The sequence below is a fragment of the Perca flavescens genome, chromosome 3, assembly GCF_004354835.1.
Source record: "Perca flavescens isolate YP-PL-M2 chromosome 3, PFLA_1.0, whole genome shotgun sequence".
NCBI classification, from domain to species: Eukaryota; Metazoa; Chordata; class Actinopteri; order Perciformes; family Percidae; genus Perca; species Perca flavescens.
The window spans coordinates 5,900,447-5,926,074 of NC_041333.1; the positions used below are offsets into that span (position 1 = coordinate 5,900,447).

Consider the following 25,628-nt stretch of genomic DNA (forward strand, 5'->3'; position numbering starts at 1 on the left):
ACATCCCCCGCAATAAAAGAAACAAAAACGAAAATGGGTCTACGGATTCAACAACATTGGTGAAACTAATGTGATGGAGGGAAGAGTGACTACAGCGGCTCTACATGTGAACGTTAAATACTCTACCTGTATCACAATAACATATTGAGTTGCCAGGTCCCTCCTGAACACTTGATTGGCCACCAGTGTTCCATCTTTCTCCAGCACAAACTCTCCGCCTTCGTTTCCTGTCAGGATGCGGAAGTCAAAGGGCTGGCCGTTGTGGGACGAGTCCTGATCGATGACGGACAACTGCAGGATGCTGGTGCCGATTGGCTTGTTTTCCTGGGGAGGGAACTCACCATTAGAAAGACCAACATATTTGGGGATACATTATATGAAGTTTGTTTTGGCATGATGTATTCAAAGAGAACTGAATAGTCATTTAATGTTTAGTACCTTAGAAATACAAAGCCAGAAATGATGCACCTGCTCGTATAATTGAGTCATTGGTATTGACTAAGCCTGCCACTTCCTGTGGAGATATTAGGGATGGCGAAAACTAAAAATGTTCTTGACCGTCACCGAGCCTGGTTGAAACCGGTTAACCGTTTAGTTTAAAATATGCTACGCTATTTGAAATAACAGCCATTTCGAGCCGCGCCTGCAATTTCTCAACTCTGTCGCGTCGCATCACACACACACACACACACACACACACACACACACACACACACACACACACACACACACACACACACACACACACACACACACACACACACACACACACACACACACACACACACACAGCCCCGGCACCGCCCTTCCACTCACGTCACGTTTTTTAAATCCCCTACAGCGCGAAACAAGTCCCGCCAATGCGGCGCAGAGGAGCTTGTATGTAATCGGAGGACAAATGGCTCCTTAGTTTCGAAATAGTTTGGGTACAAGCCAGGTGATCGCGTTTAAAATAGTCGTTTGTCTGGCGTTAGAAGCTCATTAGAAAAATTGCCGCGGCTCATTTGAGAAAATGACAGCTCCGAAGAGACGCTGCTTTAGTTTGAGTGTAGTGCTAACAATAATAAAGAAAGATGATGATCATCATCACCTTATCTGTTACCACTGAAATGCAGATGTAATGTGTTTCCAAATATAAGCCCATCTTATGCGGAATATTGCCTAATAGACTGCAACAGGATACAACCTATGGATAAAACAGGCACCTTCAGAATGTGTAAAACAGGCGATTAGGCCTAACAAAATTAATTGTTTGGTTCCGGTTTCCAACCGACCCTGTCAATTAATGTGCGACCCAAATTTATTTGGGGAAGAAATGATACTAATTAAATAAATACACAAATAAAAAGTTTAAGGCGAACTATAATTACATTTTTGTACAGCACTCTTGCGATGCAAGATGCCCGTTTTCCTCCAGCAATGCTGGAAGAGGACCCGATGTCGCCGCAGCGGCACTTAACTTTGCCGTGTCTAGTTTTACGGCAGCAGCAGCGTGAGGACGGCGCCTTCAACCAGCCCTCACCGGCCACGGCGGCCAGCTACAGCGCTACTGCGCCGCCGGGGAGCTTCAACACGTTAAACAGGGCAGATGAAACCACTCATGAACTATATGTTGTGTTTAATGTCGTTCAAGAGGATGGCAACGTAGCAAGCAAACACGATCAAATGAAAGGTAAACCCCCTTTAGAGTGCTCTAACGTTACAGCAAGTCCCTGGGGCTCATTGGAGGTGGCTAACAGCAGTGAAGCTAATGACAACTTCACAACACAATTCATTTTGATACAAGCGTTGCATTATGGAAGATAGACGGGATTCTGAACAGCAATGTGCGCGCACACACACACACACGCACAGCAGAGCCGAGGTGTGTGCGTTACTTCACGCAGCACATGTACCGGTAACTGGCTGGAAACGATAGCTACAGCTTATACATTATTTACTTCCGCTGGCGCAGATGAACTAACGGTACAATCGTTAACTGTAAGAAGCCTACAATAAACCCTGCATGATTAAAGAGTCAATATTTATCAATACCCACCTATCTGTTCTACAGGCAAATTTAAACATGTAGAAACCGATATTTCAGTCTGCTCTTCATGCGCTGTCCACTCTTGTTCACCGCGCTGTGCAAACAAAGCTCTACTCTGCAAATAGCGACTTTACAAACAAGCTAAAATGAAAGATGTCAGTTTGTAGTCTGTTTCTTAGTTTGCAACGAATCTTTTTATTATTTTTTTATGCCTTATGAAAAATTTTGCGTGAAGGATTATTTCACTTCACAGAAAAAAAAAAATTGGAATGAGATGGCTAACTGTAGTAGCGTTTATTCCAATATCTATAATTGCCTAATTTAGAGATCATTTTTTATTTTTTTAACCGACTAACAATAATTTTGACCACCGGTCAAACGGTCATCGGTTAACATCCCTAGGGGATATATCATTGTAGTCAGTCCCTCCACAACATCCTGATGGCAAGATGGTAAATTGTTTGACTTAAACGAATCCCTGCTTCATTAAAGTTTGCTAAGTCCTTGCCATTTCCATTTGCAATTCCCTTGCACTTTGCACCCTCCACTACAGCTCCGCACATACTGTGAACACTATAGGGAAGTAACTTTGGATGATAGCCACTTGATTTGTCTAACTCAGATGACTGAAGCCTCATATTAGCTTCAAATAAACTTTGGAATATTGCATACTACATTCTGTGCAAAAGATTAGCACAGAATGAGGACTGTTGAGTTCGTCCCCCATCACTTACACTGATTTGGCTTTATAAAGGGCTCTATTAAAGCAGCAAGGAGTTTTAACTGGTTATGAAACTGTCTCAATTTAATACTTATGCCTCTATATGGCCTTCATAATCAAACAAGACCATCAGTGAGAAGTGGAGTTAAGCACTGAAGTCATTCTTAGAAAAGGAAGATGTGTTCGGAGTTTTGCCGACCGGATACGGCAGAAGTTTAATCTATCAACTACCGTTGCTCTGATGTGCCAGAATTTCCTAAAATTAAATGAAGATAAAAGAGAGGTGATCATTTTTGGACCAAAAAATGAACGATTAAAAGTCAACGCTCATCTTCAATCAACAATGTTAAAAACAACAGACAAAACAAGAAATCTTGGCATAATTATGGACTCTGACCTGAATTTTAACAGCCACATTAGGTCAGTAACTAAATATATAGCAAGGGTAAAAGGACTTATGTGCCAACAGGATTTGGAAAAACTTATCCATGCTTTTATCTTCAGTAAACTTGACTACTGCAACAGTATCTTTACAGGTATTCCCAAAAAGTCTATTAAACATTATATGCAGCTGATTCAGAACGTTGCTGCACGAGTCCTTACCAAGACCAAGAAAATAGATCACATCACTCCAGTTCTGAAGTCTATACACTGGCTTCCTGTGCACCAAAGAATAGATTTCAAAATACTCATGTTAGTTTATAAGTCACTAAACGGTTTAGGACCAATTTACCTTTCGAATCTGCTACTACACTATGAACCGCAGAGATCTTTGAGATCATCAGGGACAGGTCTGCTTGCCAGAACAAAAAAGGGGGAAGCTGCGTTCAGCTTCTATGGTCCGTACATCTGGAACAAACTACCGCTAAACTGTAGGTTGGCACCTAATCTCAGCTCTTTTAATCAAGGCTGAAGACCTTTCTTTTTAAAACTGCCTTTTCTTAATTCATTTTCTTAATTCATTTTCCTTTTTTTTTTTCTTCTTCTTCGTATTTTCTGCTTTTTATCTGTTACCAATTTGTATGAATTTTTGACTGGGTCTTTATGTCTTGTGTAAAGCACTTTGAATTGCACTGCTGCTTGAACTGTGCTATACAAATAAAATTGCCTTGCCTTGCTTTGCCTTGCCTTGCCTTAACGGCGCGCCATAAGCTTGCTGCTGCTGCTCAGTCACTGAACAGCAGAGACAGAGAGAGGTGACGGTGGCGGCCGCAAGAGAGAGAAGAGAGCTCTGGCTCGCCATACAATACTGCAGTGTCTTCTACAGAAAGTCACTAGATTTGTCGCTAGTCACTTTTTTAAGTCTTTCCGAGGTTTCTTCCCAAGAGGGAGTTTTTCCTCGCCACTGTCGCACTGCTTGCTCTTGAGGGAATTACTGTAATTGTTGGAATTGTTGGGGCTTTGTAAATTATAGAGTGTGGTCTAGACCTACTCTATCTGTAAAGTGTCTCGAGATAACCTATGTTATGATTTGATACTATAAATAAAATTGAATTGAATTGAAATAAGCGCTCTGCTGTACAGAGGCTCGTAGGCTCTCTGTTGGTAGCACAGCCATGAACTGCAATCAATGAGCCGTCAAGCGATGTAGCAACTCCCCGCCCCCGCCGCTGTACAGAGCCTTGCAACAGTGTGCTGCGTGTGACATTGTCTTTTGCATACACACACACATACGCACACACAGAGTCCTGGATTTATAGCTTGATAACATGTCAATGGTTAGGTTTACCTGTATGACAGTGGTGAGGTTGGCAGGGGAGAAGGTGGGCGGGTTGTCATTGATGTCAGAGATATCAATGTTGACCATCACAGTGGAGGACATGGCTGGGACTCCACTATCCAGAGCTCTGACAACCAACGAGTAGCTGGGAACCTACAAGGACCGACACAATGGAACAATATAATATAAACCATTAAAAAATAAAACCAAAACATATATAATGGATATAACACCTGTGATGTCACCCTTAAGTATCTGAAGGCATGTTCAGCAGCTTGGCCAGAAAATACAGATTTCTTGGTCAGGTTGGTAAAACAGATTTTTAGTGGAATTAAATTGAATTGAATGGATTATGGCTGGAGAGGATGTCATGTTTATCACATTTAAAACAATGCTGGACAACAGGAACATGTAATCTGTGTCCTGATGGTGGCAGTAGAGGACTGGCTGTGTACCTGTAGGCCAGCTATCATCAATGTAGTGTTAACTAAAAAAATCTTTTCCAAAATTAGGCCGATATATCTTGTCTAATAATATGTTGGATTCATTTTATTGTTTTTTAAAGAAAAACATTTTAAAAAAAAGTATTAAACGGTTTGGTGGCCCCTGTTGAAGAAACTAGTTTGTCTAACCTGGAGATTTGTTTCTCACCTAGCTGATCTTCTGACTCCCAACACTACACTACTACTGACTTTCAATATCTCAGCAGGGAGAGTACAGTGTTATTATGTATAGAATAATGGACAAAACTATGAATTTTCTTTTAACCTTTTCAGTCACAGGCCAATGCATTTGTGTACGGCCTACCACTTATGTCCATTTTTTGGGGGGGATTAGCAGTAGCTCAGTCTGTGGGGACTTGGCTTGGGAACCGGAGGGCTTCCAGTTCAAGTCCCAGTGCGGACCAAGTACGTAGACCAGTTCCAGTCCTGGGCACTGCAGAGGCTGCCTTAGTTGCCCTAGAGCAGGAGTCACCAACCTTTTTGAAACTGAGAGCTACTTCATGGGTATTGAGTCATACGAAGGGCTACCAGTTTGATACACTCTTCTGAAATAACAAATGTGCTCAGTTTGCCTTTAGTTATATATGATTATTAATGATTAATGATACTCATCTATGTGAAGACACTGATCATGTTAATGATTTCTCACAATAATTATCAACAATGACTTAACAAGGTGGGAAACAGATAATATCAATATCCAATTTAAATTTTTAGAACAGGCCTGAGGGCTACTCATGTGGTCCTTGGGGGCAACCTGGTGCCGCGGGCACCGTGTTGGTGACCCCTGCCCTAGAGCAAGGCACCAAACCCCCAACTGCTCGGGGCGCCTGTCAATGGGCAGCCCCCTCACTCTGACATCTCTGCATTAGTGCATGGATAGCTGCATGTGCATGTGTGTGTATTTCAGGCCTGTGTGTAATATGTTAAAACAAAGTAACAACAGAGTGAAAAACGTGTAATTTCCCCTTGGGGGATCTATAAAGTATGTCTTCTTCATCTCATGGTTACATTATGAACTTTATCATTAGCTACGGTATATATTAAAAGGTGACGATATGTCCATGTTGTGTCCACAGCTAGTCCTTACTGGCCCCGAGTAGCAGAGACAAGGCTTCCTCCAAACTCACTGGATCACAGTTTCAGATTATAAAATCAAGTGCTTGTATATGTGGTTTTCTGAAGGAGAGTTTAAGTCCCCCCCCCCCCCCACACACACACACACACACATACATACATACATACATACAAATACTTCTTGTTCCCTTGGATATTTTGTCTGTTTCTCCATATTGCTTTATAACAAGCAGCTAATGAAGCGTGCCGAGAAGAAATGCAAAAGCAACAAACAATATTCTGCTGCCTGGCACATATGAAAAACAAACCTCAGTAGTAAACAGCTATGACCTGCTTAGCAGAGAGAAAGGGGGGAGGGGGAACCAGTATTGAAATGAGAGAAGGAAACATATGTAAAAACACACACTAACCCTACACACACACACACACACACACACACACACACACACACAGAGAAAGCTGCTGCTCTCTGTGTGATAACCCCAAACTCACTTTCATCACCCAAAAGCTTTGATCCCCCACACGTCCCTGCACTCTTTCTGAGCACGCTCAGACGGCTCATCGACTGCACTCTTGAATACTTTATGATGGGAATATGAACATTTCTGAAGTTTTCAAGCAGTGCGGAGGAGAAGGAGATGAGGAAGAAGCAGAAGATGAGGAAGAAAGAAAAAGGCTGAGTAGGGGGGAAGCAGGCAGGGGTTGTTCATGCCTTCCATTTTTATTCCTGCTGAAAATGAAAGAGCTGATATGCAGAGCTGCTTTGTGCACGTGTTTTACTATTCAAGTGTGATTAGTTGCCATGTGGTCAGGGATCCACCTCCCAGGGCTCTCATCTCGGCCAACGGGCTCCTTCATCCCATCAGACATGGCCTACACTCACTACAGCAGCTCAGTTCACTGGCTGTTGATGCTGCAGGCAGACGCTCAGCTGATACCTACAGTCATCACATCTGTCTGGGCTGTACCAGGGCCACTGATACCTATGGTCATCACATCTGGCTTTACCAGGACTGCTAACATGAGGATGGAGCTCATATCAGTTGAATGAAACACAAAGGAAGAAGCTAGATTTTTAGCTGACCATGCACAGCTTGGCTGCTGCAAGCAGAATTATTTCATGAGAATAGTGCTCATTAATCCGAGACTTTAGAGTTGGGTTCTGATGGTTTCACTTCCAGGTTGGTAAATATACATATTCCCTGAGCTAGCATGCTAACCAAGCTCTTATCATATACTGTATGTATACATATTTGTTTAACCTCTTGTTGCTCTTCTTCTGTTATCACAGGGGAATGTGCTTAGCATTCAGGTTGTCGCCGCGGCTGATTGTATCAGCTGTAACTAATGAATGTCAAAGCTGTAGGAAACTTGCAAAAAGGCCAAACTGTGCTGTAATCTAGTTAATGTGGATTTTGAGAGCCAGTTTAGTTTGTCAGAGTCTTACTGAATAAGATAACCTAAATCCTAAATGTCTTGAATCAGGATATTCACTATGTGGAGAAAGTAGCTTGTGAAACATAAGCTACAGCTGTCATTTTAATTGAATATACATATTTCCCTATATTTAATGCTAACAGTACTGTCCTCTGCTGCTCCTCTAATATCCTGATAATATCTTTTCACGTGTGAGAGTGTGTGTGTGTGTGTGTGTGTGTGTGTCCTCACTGTCTCCCGGTCCAGTGGCTTGTTGACCTTGATGACCCCCCGGAGTGGGTCCATGAAGAAGTGCTCGTCTCGGTCTCCACTGATGATGGAGTAGAGGACGGCTCCATTCAGCTGACTGTCAACGTCCTCTGCTACCAGCTGAAAACACAACACAAACACACAGAGGCAGGGGGAGTGACTATTTTACAGTCGCACATCTGTCCCTGTCCTATCCTTTCTATATGGATATTTTTCATCCATATATCACCAATTCCTAATAATCTGTACAAATATGAGCCAAATGTCTCCTCTGCCAACCTGTCAGCACACAGGTATACAGTATATGGGTTACATGGAGTCCATTATGAAGCTCATTATGTAGCGACTCGATCCAACCCAAACAATTTTTCATGTGATCACAATAGTCTGTGTGCTCAGGTAGGGCTGTGTATTTGCAAGAATGTGGCGATACGATACGTATCACAATACATGGGTCACGATTCAATATATTGCAATATATTCCAATACTGTGCATAAGGCGATATATTGGGATTTTTTTAAAGTATAATTTTAGAAAAACTAATTTAAAAAAAGACATGATGTTCATAAGTCAAAGAAGTTTACTTTAGGTAAACAATTCAGTACACAGAAAATAATTTTTTTATATGCTAAAGTAGACCAAAGTTCAGCCATAGCTACGTTGTAGGCACTGTTAGACAAGAACACTAGTGGTGCGTCTCAGCATAGCCATCTAGCGGTAGGGGGTTTAAACACTGTTCACGTAAAAAAAAAAAAAAAATCAATATTGCCTTTGTGAAAACTATACAGTATTGCAAAATAAAAGATTGCGATATTCAAGTGTATAGATTCTTTCTTACACCCCTATGCTCAGGTGAAAACATTGCCTGAAATAGGCCGGAACTTACCATTACTGAATACCCTTACTTCCTACAGCATACCAGCACCTTCCTCTGTGTAAACACATAGCCAGCTTAACACTGAGAAAACAGTGCTGAAAATGTAAACCTGGTCACTAGAGTAGGCTATTGAGCCAATGTGCCACTGCCTGACACAGCCGGAGCATGATATCCATTTACCACGGCGGTCACCAAATTCTGCACGGAGAGTGCCTCTTCAACCCCTGTACTTAGTAGGACACAGCTGTATACAGCTGCGGAAGTGAGAACTACCAACAAAAAAACCTCCCCAACAACCGAGTGTAAACTGAATAACAGATTTGCTCCACTGCAGCAGGACCCTGGATCTCAATGTGATGACCTGGATTATGTCTCATCGTCACACAGCAGTGTAAGGACTGAGAGTAACTCAAAAAGTAAAAAGCTACAGGGAAAGCTAACGACTGGACCTCAAACTCTAATTGTAGGTGACTCTGCTGTAAGAGATGTAAAAAGCATGCATCAAAATTCTCTGCTTTCCCAAAGACAAGGTATCTGATACATCCTGTCCTGCATATCGTGGCAGCACCTACTGTAACAGTGAAGAACATTATACTGCATATAGGGTCAAATGATGTTATAAAGCAACAGTCTAAAGTGCTGAAACTGGACTTTATTGATCTGCTGAACACAGCCAGCTCTCTGAATGCTGAGGTGTTTATCAGTGGCTATCTACCACCAGTCAGAAGAGGAGTTGAGAGATTCGGCAGATTGTTGGCACTGAACACATGGCTTTCAACTGCAGGTACCGTCCATTCACTGCATTCTTTGACAATTTCAACATTTTCTGGGACCAAAGACATCTTAACAAGTCAGGAGTAAAGAAGTTCACCTCTAACCTACTTTACTTCCTGCGTCACCTATCTGCTCCCTCGACCAAGGACACAAGAGGAATCTAAACAAAAGGAAGACATAACAAACCACGGCAAAGATCCACCAAAGCCCCCACATGAGGAGATGTTTGCCCATGGGAGACCACAGAGCTGAGAGGAGAAATCTAAACAACCCTCTAGCCTCCTTCAAACCCCCTTCTATCCCCCTCACCAACACCAACACCTTTGAAGAGTCATCTCCTTTACCGTCCCATATATTCAAATTTGTTTGTTTATTAGGATGAACTCCTTGAGATGAATTATCTCATTTTTGAGGGGGTCCCCATACCCCACCCATGCCACCGCTCTCTCTACTCACCCTCTTTCCCCCTGCCCCCTGTTGGAGTTCACTGACCAGATGAAGGAGCTGGTTACTGCTGGAACCAAATTTACTCCCCTCCCTTTTCCCATCATTCCCCCCCCGGCGTCCACCTGCCCCAGTTTTGACACAATCACCAAGCTCTAACTGCAGAGACGTGCAGTCTGGGTAGGCAAGCTATGCACTGCCTACCCTGCCAAAAAAACATACAAATGTTTATTAAATCATTTTATTTAATAAACTTGTATTTGTATTTTTACTGTTTGTTCTTGTTATTTATATATGCAATATGTATGTTATTCCAATTGTTTAGACGTTACGATGAGAAATGTATCAGTTATGCATTATCAAATACAAAGAAATGGTAGAATAAGCAGTGCTTTTACTGTCCATTCATTGCGGATGGCAAGCGAAAAACCCATGTTACGCATGCGCACTTCGATACTGTATTCTTCAACATGTACGGCAAAAAGCACAACTCTGCTGTGCCTTTGCACATAAATGTGTTATGCCAGTAATAATCTCCGTTATATATCAAACATGGACCAATCAAAATCGAGATATTACTGGACATTTGCGCGGACATTCAAAGTCAAAATGACAGCAGCGGTGTCCGCCGATATCACAGAGTTGAGGAATTTCTCCAAGCTCAATTTAAAAAAAAGGAGGTAATAGCGAGAGGGAGGTCTATGCCAGTCTTAGAGGGACTACTGCAGCAAAAGGGACAAAAAAATTGTCAGATCGTTTCAAACTGACTGGTATGGAAGAAAAGATTGGCTATGTGGCTGCGCTAACAGTCAGTGGCTGTACTGCTATCCCTGCCTGCTTTTTTCAACGAGTCAGACTGTTTGGACTTCAACAGGATACTGTGATTTGAACAACCTATCCGCAGCTTTAACCAAGCATGAAAAGTCGTCAGCTCACATCCAGTGTCAAATCACGCTGAAAACTTTCAGTAAATCTTGGATTGACCTTGCACTTGACGAGCAAAAGAGGCTAAATATAACATACAACAATGAAAAGGTAAAGGAAAACCGAGAGGTATTGAAGGATCTGATAAATGCGACCTGCTTCCTTGCAAAGCAAGAGCTTGCTCTTCGTGGCAATGATGAAAGCGCTATCTCTAGCAATAGTGGCAATTACATTGAGTTGCTGGATGTGCTAGCTGAGATCTTTCCTGCCTGTGGTCATTAAACTTTACAACACCTCCCTCAGAGAGTCACACACCCCCTCTCTGTAATCATCTCATCTCAAACATAGACAATCACTTTTCTTTTTTATTGCACATTAACACTGTACATTTTCATATATTATTACTGTATATTTGTTTTTATTATATATGTTAAAAGTCTTGATAATATATGTTGTTTTTATTTGTTAGTATTTCTGATTCTGATTCTGAAAGACAAGAGGTTGGCTAGACATCTCCGTACATCTACTGTATAAGACAAGTTTTTCAACGCTGTGATCAACGTCTTCACAAGGAGAGAGGATGGATTTTATGTACAAATAATCTACCAATTGGTAGGTCTGAAACTATTTTGGGTTTAATATTAAATTGATAAGTGTGGTTGATTTAATGCCTGGTTGCATTCTGATGCTGGAAATTGGCTACTGTGCGTGCGTGTGTGTGTGTGTGTGTGTGTGTGTGTGTGTGTGTGTGTGTGTGTGTGTGTGTGTGTGTGTGTGTGAGAGAGAGAGAGAGAGAGAGAGAGAGAGAGAGACTGTGAGAGTAGTAGCCTATACGATATGTCATCCTGATTGGAAATTTCTGGATACTGACCGTGCGTGTGTGCCCCACTTGTGCGTAACGTTTACTGTTTTGACGTATTAGCCTAAACAATAAATTAGGTAATCTGGCTTTTATAACTAACTGATATGTGCCGGGTCCAGGCTGCACGCTAGGGTTTAATATTTTTCCCGAAAATGAGATGAATCAGATCCCCGGAAATAGACAGCCCATATTCCGGGAATCCCGGGAAATGGCCGAGAAATGGCTGTTTTTTTGGTTTGTTTTTAGCTGTACTGTATCGATATCATTCAAATATGCGTTTCCAAAATCCCAAACTGACATTTTTTATATTATTTGTATCATTTTTAGGACTAAAGAACACAGTTTATGTCCATTGTCAGTACCCGATCCATTCCAACTGCACAATCCGTTCTGCGCATGCGCAAGATGTTCGCGCATGCGCTGTGGTACGATGATTTATGACACTACCCGATCTGTTCCCACACTAGCCTTCACCGGGAAGCTAACGTTAGTTTAGCTATTAGCTAATTCACGTTAGTTTAGCTAATAGCTAATTCGGGCGGACCGCTATGTGATTATAGCGGTCTGCCGTTTGCCTCCACTAGGAAGCTAACATTACTTTAGCTAACAGTTCATTTGGCTAACCGCTAGTTGATTGTAGCGGTCTGCCGTCCGTCAGCCTCCACAGTTAAGCTAACGTTAGTTTAGCTAACAGCTAATTCAGCTAACCGCTAGCTGAGACAGCAAGCAAACTTTTAAAAGACCCTCAAAATAAAACTTCAAAACAAACGTTAACATATATAACAGCTGTTAGTCAGTTCTACTTTACTTGTGCTCATTTAAAATACAATCACTCAATACTTGTCTTTATTGTTACTGTAAAGTCTTAATTTTGCTGTAGCCTGCTTTTCCCATTATGTTTGACTTAACGTTATTTTAGACTGAATCTAGCTGTCCGTTCTGCCTGCACGATCCTTTCTGCGCATGCGTTATTTGTCAGCTAGCGGTTAGCCGAATTAGCTGTTAGCTAAACAAACGTTAGCTTGGGTGGAGGCTAGCGTGGAACAGATTGGGCAGGTCGTAAAACGGTATTATTATCTGCCCATGCGTGAACATCTTGCGCATTGTGCAGGTGGAACGGATCGGGTACTGACATCCATCATCAACACAGTTTGCAATGATCAATTCTGCTGCGTGATCAAGTGAGCAGCGCTAATTATGAAATGCCAGGTGGAATGTCTGGGACTTGTCTTCTGAAAATCTAGGCAACCCTTATATAATCAATGTTTTATGGAAATCTATCATACAAACTAACAAAATATGCTTAAGTAAACCATTGAATGATTTCTAAACCATTACGTTATCGAAATCCATTCTGTGCCTGTTGAGGATGTGTAAGAGGCTGCAAACGGGAATAATCACTCAAAGTTAACCAAATACAAATACACCTTATAAACCGGTCACACAACTTGCACTGAGCTGTTTTATTGTCCAGTCTTTCAAAATGCTCCCAAAAAAAGCTGGCCGCAGACATCATTAACGGAGTTAGGTAACCCAGCTGCGTAGTGTGTGCTGCGTAACGAACTTCTTCTTCTTCTTTAATGAATGAATGTATTGAGCCTGTATCAACGTTACCGTATGATAATAATAGACACGTACTCCTTGCCTTTTTATTTTATTTTATTTCCCGTTTCCCGTCATAACATTTCCCGGGAAACGGGAAATGGTTTTGATCAGATTCCCGGGAATCCTGTTTCCTGGGATTAAACCCTACTGCACGCCTAGTGGCACTCATGACTATGTATTGAAAGCTTCCTCAATTTATGTTGTGATAGGTAATAGAAACAGAATGGTGAATGCGTTAACAAGAAGCACTCAACTGCAAATTTAGCACATTTAGCATCCATTCCTCGTCAGCCACAGCCTGTCCCAAATTATTAAGCAGAAAATGCTTTTAACACACTAGCATTAGCCTTACTAAATGTCAGGTCTTTGGCAGGGAAAATCTTTTTTAATCAATGATTTTATTATTAAGCACAATCTTGTTTTTTACTGAAACTTGGCTAGACAAAATTAGCAATGCATCTCTTCTTATTGAGTCAGCTCCTCCTAAGTAACTAATTTAAGCAGAAATGTTATCGAAATTTTGCTTCTTTTGAATATGTGGCTCTTCAGCTGAGGTTCTCCTCTTACACCGAAAAACACACCACACACGGAAACGCCGCAAGCAGCCGGGAACCGTAGCTCGACGTGCACCTCAAAGAATTTGTAACTTTGAGTCGAGGCGACGCAGACCGCAAGGACTGTGATTGGTCAACTCGTCCTGTGTTTGATAGTCGATGTTTGAAGCAGCCTACTGTGGGGAGTAGCAACATGCTAGTTTACTGACATAAGCTTTGCAAATAAACTCAGACATATATGACGGGGTTATCTGTTTGTAAAGGGTCTATATGTCAGTAACGTTTTGAAATTAGCACTTCGCCAGCAAGCAGTTCTTGGGCAGTTGTGCTAAAGTTTGCTTGCTAACATAATATAAACTCTGGCAGACACCTCGCAAATAACCTCAGACTTATCACCCCCTAGCGTTATGGCGGTGAAATGCACCGCGATGCAAATCAACACAGACGTAGAACTCCGCCGTAGGAGTTCTACGTCTGCGACGCCGTAGCTACGCCGGGGAGTTGACGCAGAAGCATAAAACAACCTTGAGCTGAGTGGTCAAAGAAGCGGCTGTTTCATTTCCTATACATTTTTCACAATAAAAGTCCTCCGTTATTCTTTTATTTAAATGCTTTTATTATGATGCAGCCAAATCAGGAAATGTTGGGTTTCATGAGCAGACAACTCCTAAGCGAACATAAAACGTAAAATAAAGCAGATATAATATAGAAACTAAACTCTGCTCTGTTCACAGTTATATTTTCCTCATTTATTATACTTGATTTCACCCACAACCAATCTACTAATCAGAATGTTGATTTTTATGACTTAATCTTAGTATATTTAGATATTTAGTTATTTACACTGTGTTCTGCCATTATCTAATGCTAGGGTACCTATTTGATGCTATCACGTATTCCATGCAGTTTGGCCATCTCCTCCTCCTGCGCTCTGTAGCGGACAAAGTGACGGTGAGACAGTGCTGATTAAATATTAAGAACAAATTTTTATTTAAGATTTGAGTTGGATTTTACAAGGTGTTTATGGAGCAATTATCACTCAGTACAAGTGCAAATAACACTGCTGGATTTAATCTTCATGATAAGGTGGATGATACGGAGTGAAAAAATGTGTGTGAGGCATCAATACTTGAAAATATTAAGAGTGACCGTTATTCCCACATTTACTTTCTGTAGTCTGACTTCAGTTCACCACCTCACCATCTGCGTCGCCAATTCCCATTGTCTCCAAAATGTGCTTACGCATGGGTCAGAGTTAGTTTTTTATAAATCACAACCCTTTCCTTTGAGATGCCTCAGGGTTCTGTGTTAGGTCCTATTTTATTTGCATTGTATATGCTTCCTCTATGTCATTTAATTATCCAATTTAAAAGGTATCTCTTATCACTGTTACATTAATGATATCCAGTTGTATGTCAATGTTATGCCTGATGAGACACAATTGTCTGCCTGCCATTAAGGACTAAATGGACAAAAAACATTTTACAGTTCAATGCAGGTAAGACGTATTATTGCTCCAGATAGCACTGCTTCCAAGTTGCTTGGTAATTGGGGACCCTTTCTTGAGCTGTACAGTGTAAATTTAGACATCTTGGTTTTATATTTGATCATATGTATTTTGATCAACATATCAAATCATTAACCCATATATGTTTCTTTCAAATAACAAACTGCCAAACTCAGAGCTTTTGTATCTCAATATGAGCTTGAGATGATCATTCACGATTTATATATATTTTGACTATTGCAACTCCCTTTTCACCTGCCTCACCAAGTCGTCCCTGGACCGTTCCCAACTGGTCCAAAACACTGCTGCAAGGATGTTGACCAGGTCCAGCAGAACGTCTCACATCACTCCCATTTTATCCACGTTACATTGGCTTCCTATCAAGTTCAGGATTCATTTTAAAGTTCTTGCTCTCACTTATAGAGCCCTGCATGGTCAGGCACCTGTGTACATTTCTAACCTGCTCCGTCCTTATATTACCAGTAGGTCTTCTGAACAGGATTACTGCTTGTCCCTCACACTCGACTAAAAACAAAAGGTGATTGTGCCTTTGAAGTGGTGGCTTCGACATTGTGAAACGCCCTTCCTTATTCAACAATTTTTATCATGTAAAGCACTTTTTGACTTTGTCTGTAAGAGGTGCTATATCAAATAAACATATTATTATTATTATTATATGATTATAATAGCATCACACAACACAAAGCCATTATTTTACTCTCGGCACTGTATACCACTATCTACTAAAAAAGCATCAGTCTCTCTCTCTCTCTCTCACACCCAAACACACATACATTCCCTTTCAAGTCTTGACACAAGATCATGGTGCTACTGAAAAAGTCAGGGGTTCACCAAAAATATTAAGTAATCATCCTCTCATTGGACCGTAAACATCCATCAGAACATATTTAATGAACATCTGGCCAGTAACATGCATGCAGGGAAACCTACCTGGACTACAGACTCTCCAGTGGTAGCATCCTCTGACACCACAGCAGTGTACAGGTCACGGCTAAACATGGGTGCGTTGTCATTGACATCTGTCAGGTTTATGTTCACTGTTGTAATAGCACTCAGTGGTGGTGTGCCGCCATCACGAGCTTCCACTGTCAGGAAGTAGTCCCTGCACGTCTCATAGTCCAGAGGCTGGGCAACTAAAATGGCACCTGAGCAAGGTGAGGAGAGAGGCAACAGAAATATGAATTTAATAATTGTAAAGAGCAGAATTTAAATCAAAATAGCATGTGTGAGAGAAAAGATTTTCTAAAGTTCTTCCGTCAATTGAAAAAAAAAAACGTCGGTTTTATTGCAGTCGACAAATCCCATTAAAAGAGCCAAACCAAGTAAGAATTGACCTACTAACAAGTGTTGTCTGTGTTTATCCAAAACCTGATATATACAGCTCCATTTTTGTCCTAAACTCATCAGGGGGCCATACTGCTGCACTGTTCCTTCATCACCATGAACACACAAACACATGCACGCAAGCATGCTCGCTTGCACAAACACACACACACACACACACACACACACACACACACACACACACACACACACTCTTTATATTGTTCTCTGCTTGTTTCTGAAGCCAACATCAGGAGTATTGAGGAGGTTTAGGATTCTTTTTTAATCTGGAGAGATCAATAGCACAGAGGAAGCAAATGACCTGCCTTCAGCTTCCAGGAGGCAGAGTAACCACCAGTCCAGATGAAGATGAGTAGCCATGCGACAGGCTTCTACCTCTTTAGGGCTCAGCAGTGCAGCAAGTGTCGTGATGAGCTCCTGAAGGGGCTTCCTCAGCTCAGCCCAGAAGTTTAAGCTATGGACTGTGAGCTAACTCTGGAGGAGCTGACAGCTGCTGTCAATCAGATGGCCACAGGATGGGCGCCAGGGATTGATCGTCTCTCCACAGACTTCTACAAACGGTTCTGCAATATTCTTGGACGAGACCTTGTGAGGTTCCAGTGTTTCCTTTATGTTGATTTTATTGTGGCGGTGCGCCATGGCAAAATTTCTTCCGCCACGGTATCAGAAATAGGGCAGATGCACAATAACAAAATCGCGGTTGCCTTTTAAATTACCCTGGCAACATAATGCACCCACATAATGCTGCCGCTCACATTGCAATTTAACAACAAGTAGAACTATTTAGAGGTTATTGGGCCCGTCCAGTTTAACTCCACATATGTTGTGTTGATGTAGTTTATTGTCAAAACTTCACCGCGGGAGATGGCTTTGAAACGCAGACACCAAAATCAAGGTAAGAAATAAATAACTATGGCTAACATTACAAGAAACATAAACAGGCAGGTAGTGTGTTGTTAGGATGGCTACAGTAAATCATAGGCTCCTGTTATCTAAAAGATTTTTAATGTAATGGCTCAATATCTAAATGATTTCGACAATGTGGATGAGGTCATTATAATTGGATGGCCTGCAGCTTCAAGCACAATTTGTATGGATACAAGTGTTACATTTTGGAAGATAGACGTGATTCTGAACAGCGATGTGTTAGCAGCACATGCAGCTGACTGGGAAAGATACCGCTACGCTCGTTACTGTAAGTAGGCTACAATAAAACCTAAAAGTAAATACGTATTAATACCCACTCACCTGTCTACAGGCATACACATGTAGGAAGCAATATATTTCAATCTGATCTGTCTGGGCAGTCCACTCTCATCCACCGCGCTGTTTACACAAACACAGCTCTACTCTACTCTAAATAGCGAATTTTGGCAAACAAGCTAAAACAAAAGCTGTTGGTTTGTAGTCTAACTGTTTATCTGTTTGCCTCAAATCTTGAAATTTGGAAAAATTCTTGTAAACTTAACTGCTGGCCAAACTAACCATCCTCTGCTGGAGCATTTATGGATGTATTATAAGACCAAAACAAACCAACGTGGCTACTTAATATGCATGTGAATGACGCAATTTTAATGTTCACGTCTTCATTCTCGATGATGATGCTGGTTGTATTTTGGCCCTCATAACCCCTGACCTAAGACTTGGTATAAATTAAGTAAATTTGCACATTGATATGGTACCTAGTGTTTCCTAACTGTCCTCACAGTGAAGGTGTCCTGACAGTGGAGCCTTCACCAGAATAGACTCCGCAGTGGAGGTCTGCAGCCAGACACTCTTGGCATCTGTCGAGGTCCTGGAAGTGAACAGCAGCATCACCTCCATCTGGTTGATCAACAGAGTGGTAAAGGAAGCCTGTGCTGCCCTGGAGCAACCTCACAGAACTTTTGCAGAGAACGGGATTCTGTGTGATCAGTGGAGTGAGGGATGGGAGTACAGCTTCCCCTCTCTGACCATCACCTCAGTTGTGGGGGAATGGCGGGGTGGAAGAGGCCAGCTAATGTCTTTCTTAACCCCTGACCTGGACAAGTTTCAGGCTGCAGGGAAGAAGGCACTCTTATCACACCTGCTTCAATGTTCTGAACCTGAGGTCTTTGGCTGGGAAGGAGTCAAGTTGGACTGAGTGTTTTAGTCCAGACGTTTCCCCGAAAGGCAGTTGGCATTCCCTGTACAAGCTGCCGGTTGAAAAGCAGGCAGCCGACCTTCAATGAAGGATTGTGAGTGGGGCAATAGCTACGTACAGATAGAGCGCACATGGATCCAGAGGTAGCGGAGGGATGTATTTTTTGTTTTCAGGTGGAAACAGTAGCACATTTATTTGTTTAGTGTCCTCGGCTGTCAGCTCTGCTAGAGCTTCCTAAAAGGTGGGTTCAATGTCTCAGGGAGGTTTCTTCTTTGGATATGTTTATTTTTGGTCAAAAATACAGTAAAAAGAGACTGTTAACACTAACTTTTTGTCTGCGTCTGCAAAATTGGCCATCTGGCTAACATTCAGGGACAGGGCTCAGGGTGTTGGCAGTGTAAAGTCAGTGCCGGTTCTGGAAGGACTGGTCAAGGCCAGATTGAGGGTGGAACATTCCTATTACCAGACAATGGACAATCTGCTGGACTATAGCAGCTCGTGGGCTGTTATGTTTTGAGGGGAAGGATGGAGAGTTGGTGGATAATGTTTTATTAAGAAAGTACATTTTTATTTGTTTGACAGGTGTTACTGTGGTTTTTGTTTTCCTGACATGCTTTGCTTTTCATGATTGTTTCTTCTTTGAAATAATCCAATAATGGGACTTTGAAAACCCCCCCAAAAAATTTCATAGATTGCTCATACAAATATAACCATGTTAAACCATGATAGAGGGTTTATTTCTCTGCTTCACAGTGTTTTAAAACATAGTGTACATGATGCTGCCGACCTCCAGCTTTCTTTTGCCCATTAAGGCTGTGGAGATACATATATCTGGAATGTAATTGAGTGAGAAATAAACATATTTTATTGCTGAGAAGACAAAACATTATGTATGTGACAGTAACAATGGCTGTGGTAAAGCAGCACTTTGTGGAATTGGTTGGCTGCAAATAGCTTTTCTCAACATCTTCCCTCCTCAATTGGTCGTTCACTCATAAAAGTTGTGGTGAAGTGGCCATTTTATTTACTGTATATAGAATTTCATCAAGTGCTTTACATTGAGAGACATCTTGTAAACAGGTCATACGACTACACAGACACACACACACACACACACACACACACACACACTATACTTCTATACTAACCAACACCACGGCACGTGCCGGGATGTGGCTAGCACACTCACCGGTCAGCGGGTGGATGTGGAACTTCCCGTGCTCGTTGCCTGAGCGGATACTGTAAGTGATCTCAGCGTTGGTCCCGATGTCCTTGCTGGCAGCATACACTCTCAAAACCTCAGTGCCCACTCCCACATTCTCCGGCACTGTAGCTAGCTGATCACGGCGCTCAAACACAGGTGGGTTGTCGTTGATGTCCAGCACAGTTATAGTGACGTTGACCAATGAAGAGAGGGGCAGCGGTGAACCCTGGTCAGATGCATGGACAGTTATCTGATACGCCGACTGGACCTCGCGGTCCAGAATGCGCTCCAGGACCACAATGCCTGAGGTCCTATCAATAGAGAAGGAACCTCCTGCAGAGTCGGCCAGGGAGTAGACCACCATACGGTCCAGACCTGCTGCAAAGCCACAAGAGGAGTGTCAGCTACACAATAGAGGTTGAACCGTGTGCCTGAAACAAAGTGCTTGCCGAATCATCTAACTGTGTCTTTCAAGGATTGCTGCTTCTGACAGACAATCTGACAATCCCACCCAATTGTGTAGTGATTAACCAGGTGTGTGGAGGTGTGAAAGTATAGGCACTTCTCTGTTAAGCTCTTTTTTCCTTTGTCACAAAACTACTTCTGTCACTTATCATGTGAACAACCTCGTGGGACACCATGAATGTCTTCAGAGAGTAAGTGTGCTCCGTTGTGCCCATTTGTAAATTTAAATGAGTCAAGACTATGAATACACAGAGTAAGTCCTGAGCGTAGGCGGCGCTGGGCTATTTTTAGCCTTATTTTAAAAATCATCTCAGCACCCCTGAAAATAAAGTCCTCATCACTGTTATTCTGTGAAATTGTTTAGTGCTCAAACCTTATTACTTTTGCAAACCTGATTTTAGCGATGGAATAGGATAAATGACGACATGCTCAGCTCAGTTGTAGCCTAAAGTCAACAGCCTATCTGCGATACCCTGAACGAGGGTGCCTCAGCCTACTGTTCAGTCTGCGCAGATAACTTTGGGGAATTCGGTCGTCAGAGTATGGCTACTTTCAACCACTGAAAAGGTATGGCTGATGGAGTGAAAATTAAATCTAATCGAATGAACATGTTAAGTAGGCTACAGGTGTAGTATTTCTGGAACCAATCTGTGATCCCTGATAACAATGATGGCAATTATATCTGAATTAGCCTAGCTTATTCACCACAGAGTCCAATTTTGTTGTGCAACGTTAGACAAAATTGCTAACTGTAGGCATGTGTAGCTTAGGAGTAGCTAGCCTACAACAAGTTTTTAAAGTGTGCTATTAATAGCCTGCTGTAACGGCTTGAGCACCGCTAAAAATAGCATATAGCCCCGCCTATGCTGTCGTTACCTCCCTACCAGACACTTTCTCATTTTTAACTCTCAATGCCAATGAACAGGGGCGTCGGACTAAGGGTAAAACCAATACTGATTACCAGGGCCCAAGGGGAGAGAGGGCCCTTGAAAAGTCTGGAATATATTTTATTTTACCTGGATATTTTCATTTCCTATTTCAATTTAAAATTTAAATAAAAGTTAGTGTATTGGCTGAATAACTTAGTTGATTGACTGACTACATTTTGTACACAAAAAAAGAGTTATCTAAGGTCTCACCCACCCCTTGCTAATGCGCCAAATAGTTTAGTCCATCTGCAAGCATTTTGTGTATGTTAGCTAGTTCAGTTGAGCATCTGGTGAAGCGCAAACTTCTGCTGTAGAAATGTCTTTCTCAAAGAAAGCCAAATCAGGCTACCAAAAAAGAAAGGAAAGACAGGAGGAGAAAAAACAAAATGAGGGGAAACAATTGGTAACTGACTTCTTTTCAAAGAGAGGTGAGCCCAAACCAAAAAATGAAATCCATGGTGCTAAACTGCTTGAATATCCGTCAGTGCTAAAAACAAACTGAGACAACCCATTGAAAGAGCAGAACATAAACTTTAAAATGATAATTTGGTTATACATGTAATCTGAGGTAAAGGCCAAATAAATAAACTACAATAACAATGCGTTTGCATACAACACACCCTTGTAATAGCCTAATTTAAAACATGTTTAATTTTAAATGAATAGGCTATAATGTCTATAATTAGCAATAATAGGCTAATCAGTGTCAGGCTTGGTAGCTCATCGGTAGATGTATATCATGTCAACATTATAGTTATGTCAGATTTGGTAGAAACATTGTGAAACACATGGCCCTCAGTTTCAGAAACTGTCACACCAGGGAGCAACAGACCCCTCATCATCCTCTTTGGATTTGAGACAAGGTGAGCTTATATCAAAATTAAAGCAAACCATGTTTAGCCATTTTGACTGAAAGTTATTAAGTAACACTAATATCGTAGTGTGTTTTATTATATTAGGTTACAATTAGGATAAGAGGTTAATTTCAAAGGTATCCTTCATAGAGAAAGATGATAGAGAAGATGTGATTGAGGATGATGGGAGGGAAGACAGCAGGGAGCATGAGTGTTGCTCTGAGCACAGTGTGGAAATGAGAGATGAGGAACTGGAAAGTAGACAGAGCAGTGCAGACCAGTTTTTGAGGATGGCCAGATAAATTTACAGATGATCAGAGAGACACCATAGTATGCAGGTTGGCAAGTAAAGGTACAGAGAAAACAAACAAAATGTAGTAGTAACCACAGTAAAGTAGGCTAGAGAATGTTGAGAAAGGAGGTTTGAAATGTGTGTTATCAGGCTACTCTAAGCATTACAGTTAATAGTTATTACCCTATAAACATCTAGGCCTACAGATTCATGTGTACAGAGGCCCGATTATTTTTCTTTTTTATGCATAGGACCCAGGGTCTGGTGCTACGCCCCTGCCAATGAAAAATAAAGGGCCCTAAGTACTCAGTCTCCGTTTTCCCCCCAGTCCGACGCCCCTGGGTATTGGTGCTGCAATAATCATGCTTTGTAGTTTCCATCTTTTTTCACAGCAGATGCCTTGAATCTGTTGATAGTTTGTCAGAATTGCATGTCTTAATCTGTCTATTTCTTTCAACAAAACTCATCAGAAGTCATGATTTAAGGGTTTAAAAAAAAAAAAATCTTACGGGCCCCCGAACCTCCTTAGCTTAACTGCTATCAACCAACTTTTCATTAGGGGCTGAGCCCCCCCCCCAAGGTCAGATCCTAGAATCGCCCCTGGTCCTGAGAGCCCCCCCCCAACCTCCTCCCTACGCAGCCAGCCACGTTCTTATACAACTGCTGTTAATGTAGTGAATATAGCAACAACAAAAAACGTGGCATGCTTACGAATTACAGTGCTTAACTTTTTTTGTTTTTTGAATGAATGGTTCATGAAAATAGACTGATCTGCCTCTGCTTCCATTTAAACTACTTTTGAATTGTATCTGTTGTTCTTCTAAATTAATGCACCTTGAATGTTATATATGAAGGGTTTCTTATGGATAAACAGAGTACAGCAGCATTTTGAAGCACTACTAGCAGCAGTGGTACCACCAGTAGTAGTAGCAGTCTCACCTTCATCAGGGTCTATGGCCTGGATGCGGGTGAGCAGGGCTTTGGTAGCGGTGTCTTCGTAGACGCTGGCCGTGTACTGTGACAGGGTGAAGATGGGAGGGTTGTCATTCACATCAGTAACTGCCAGCTGCACCTCAGCACGGCACCATCGCCCACCACCATCAGTTGCCTGGGATACGAGTCGGTAGTAGGGTGTCATCTCATGGTCCAGAGTCATAGATGACTTGATCTCACCTGGAGAGGTTGGAAAAAACATTAAGAGATGGAGCCATACAGTGCAATGACAGTGTGTCAAACTGGTTCTAAAGTATCCAAAGGCATAAATGTGTGTCCAATTGTGTAAGCAATGTGATGGCTGGTTACCTTACCCCATTTCACTGCTGCATTTCACTCCATTGTAGCGTGAATGGCCTTTTGGTGAATTCCTAAACTCATCCAGAATTTAGCAATTTTGTTGAAGACTCCAGGATTACAGGATTTGCAACCTATTTAACACCCAACGCCCTGAGACCTTCTAATTGATTTTAAATTTCAGAAGAGTAAAGACTGCATCATAGGACTGGAGATTTGAATCTAGGACACTGGTGTTTACATTTCTAGTACCTGGTCAAAAGCACACAAACAACAGGAAAGCTTTGTCTCACAGCAAGCCTTCTGTAAACAGAGGGTGCTTCAACCCTTGGCATCTTAAACCCCCCTCAGGAGAGGAGAAGGAGGGTGGAACATTTACCAAGCACCCAAGCAAGCATTTGATTTCATCAAAGAGTAATCATTTATTTTCTGTATGAACAGATGTTCATACTCATATATATATATATATATATATATATATATATATATATATATATATATATATATATATACTGTAAGCTATATGTACAGAAATAGGAATGCCTTGATGTTTTGTTAGGTAACCTCAGCCCTATAAGGTAATGCTTTTAAATCAGTTTGATGTTACAATATTTTTATGATGTTGTTGCTGAACATGCTGAATAATAATAATGTTTGTATTCTACTTGCAGCTACATTTCTCTAGATTTCCATCATGGGTGATTTAGATTAGTGAGACTAGAATATTTAATATCAAAAAGAGAAAGTTTAGTTCAGATTAAATTGAGGGTCAATAAATGTGATGGGAGGGATTAGCAAACTCAAGACACTGCGAGGGAAATAACCAGCTGAGGAAACCGAGTTCCAAGTGTCGTCATCTATCCATCTATCCATCCATTCATCTATCTGAGTAGGTCAAAACTCTGTTTGCCTGTAAACTGGGTTGATGCTCTGGGTTGTGCAGGGAAGGCAGGGTGAATAGGGCCTTCGTAGGTGTTACTCTCCCTTAGAGTTAAAGCTGCTGCCGATTTGTCTGATTCTGCATATTAAGGTTGCTTCATTCATTGTTTGCCATGGGTGTGTTTTCAAAGCCACATTGCAATCATACCAGTGTCTGGGTCCATGCTGAAGTCCTGGGATCCAGGACCGTGTAAGGAGTACTGGATCCAGGCATTGACGCCCACATCTGCATCTGAAGCTCCAACCCTCAGCAGCAGACTGTTGACTGGAACGTTCTCTGGAACTGAGGCAGTGTACACACCCTGCAGACACACATGAACACACACACACAGAAAGTAAATTGAGAATGAAATTACACATGAAATTAAATGACTTTAAGAGTCACTGTGGTTGCATCTGTCATTTAAAAAGCACAACAAGCAGTTTCTTTCCTTACCTGGTCACAGATGGGGCTGTTGTCATTGGTGTCTATCACTGTCACCTCCACTGTTGCCTGGGAAACAAAGAGTCCATCGCTGGCAGTGACATTGATGATGTAGAGGTTGCGTTCCTCCCTGTCCAGCGGCCACTTCACATACATCTTCCATTCACCCTGAACCAGACCCAGTGCAAACACACCACGATAATTCCCACCTAGAGAGACGGGGCCGTGAGAGACAGGATCAGTGAAGAACATTTTAGACATGGAGGCTTACATGGAGTTTGGGACTCATTTTCCCAGAAATTGCTGAGCACTGTATATTACATACATTTAAACAGAAAGTCACACCAAACACTTAAATAAGACCAGTACTCCTCAGATCATGAAGTGCATGGCTTTATCATAATAGGGGTCTGTAGTTGGTAGCATGGTGGCCCAATGGTTAGGACTGTGGCCTCACAGC

General features: G+C 41.8%; 1 protein-coding gene across 1 annotated transcript in view; it reads right to left on the minus strand.

The window, feature by feature from the left end:
* fat3a (FAT atypical cadherin 3a) overlaps positions 1–25,628 on the minus strand; it is a 217,489-nt gene that overhangs the window by 25,675 nt on the left and 166,186 nt on the right. Inside the window, exons 12-19 of the mRNA XM_028573344.1 lie at positions 25,181–25,377; positions 24,893–25,046; positions 23,455–23,688; positions 19,961–20,350; positions 16,236–16,450; positions 7,719–7,856; positions 4,480–4,623; positions 127–324 (exon numbers count right to left, since the gene is read on the minus strand). Of these exons, the coding sequence (XP_028429145.1) occupies positions 127–324; positions 4,480–4,623; positions 7,719–7,856; positions 16,236–16,450; positions 19,961–20,350; positions 23,455–23,688; positions 24,893–25,046; positions 25,181–25,377 (1,670 nt within the window). The remainder of the gene's footprint in view (positions 1–126; positions 325–4,479; positions 4,624–7,718; positions 7,857–16,235; positions 16,451–19,960; positions 20,351–23,454; positions 23,689–24,892; positions 25,047–25,180; positions 25,378–25,628) is intronic.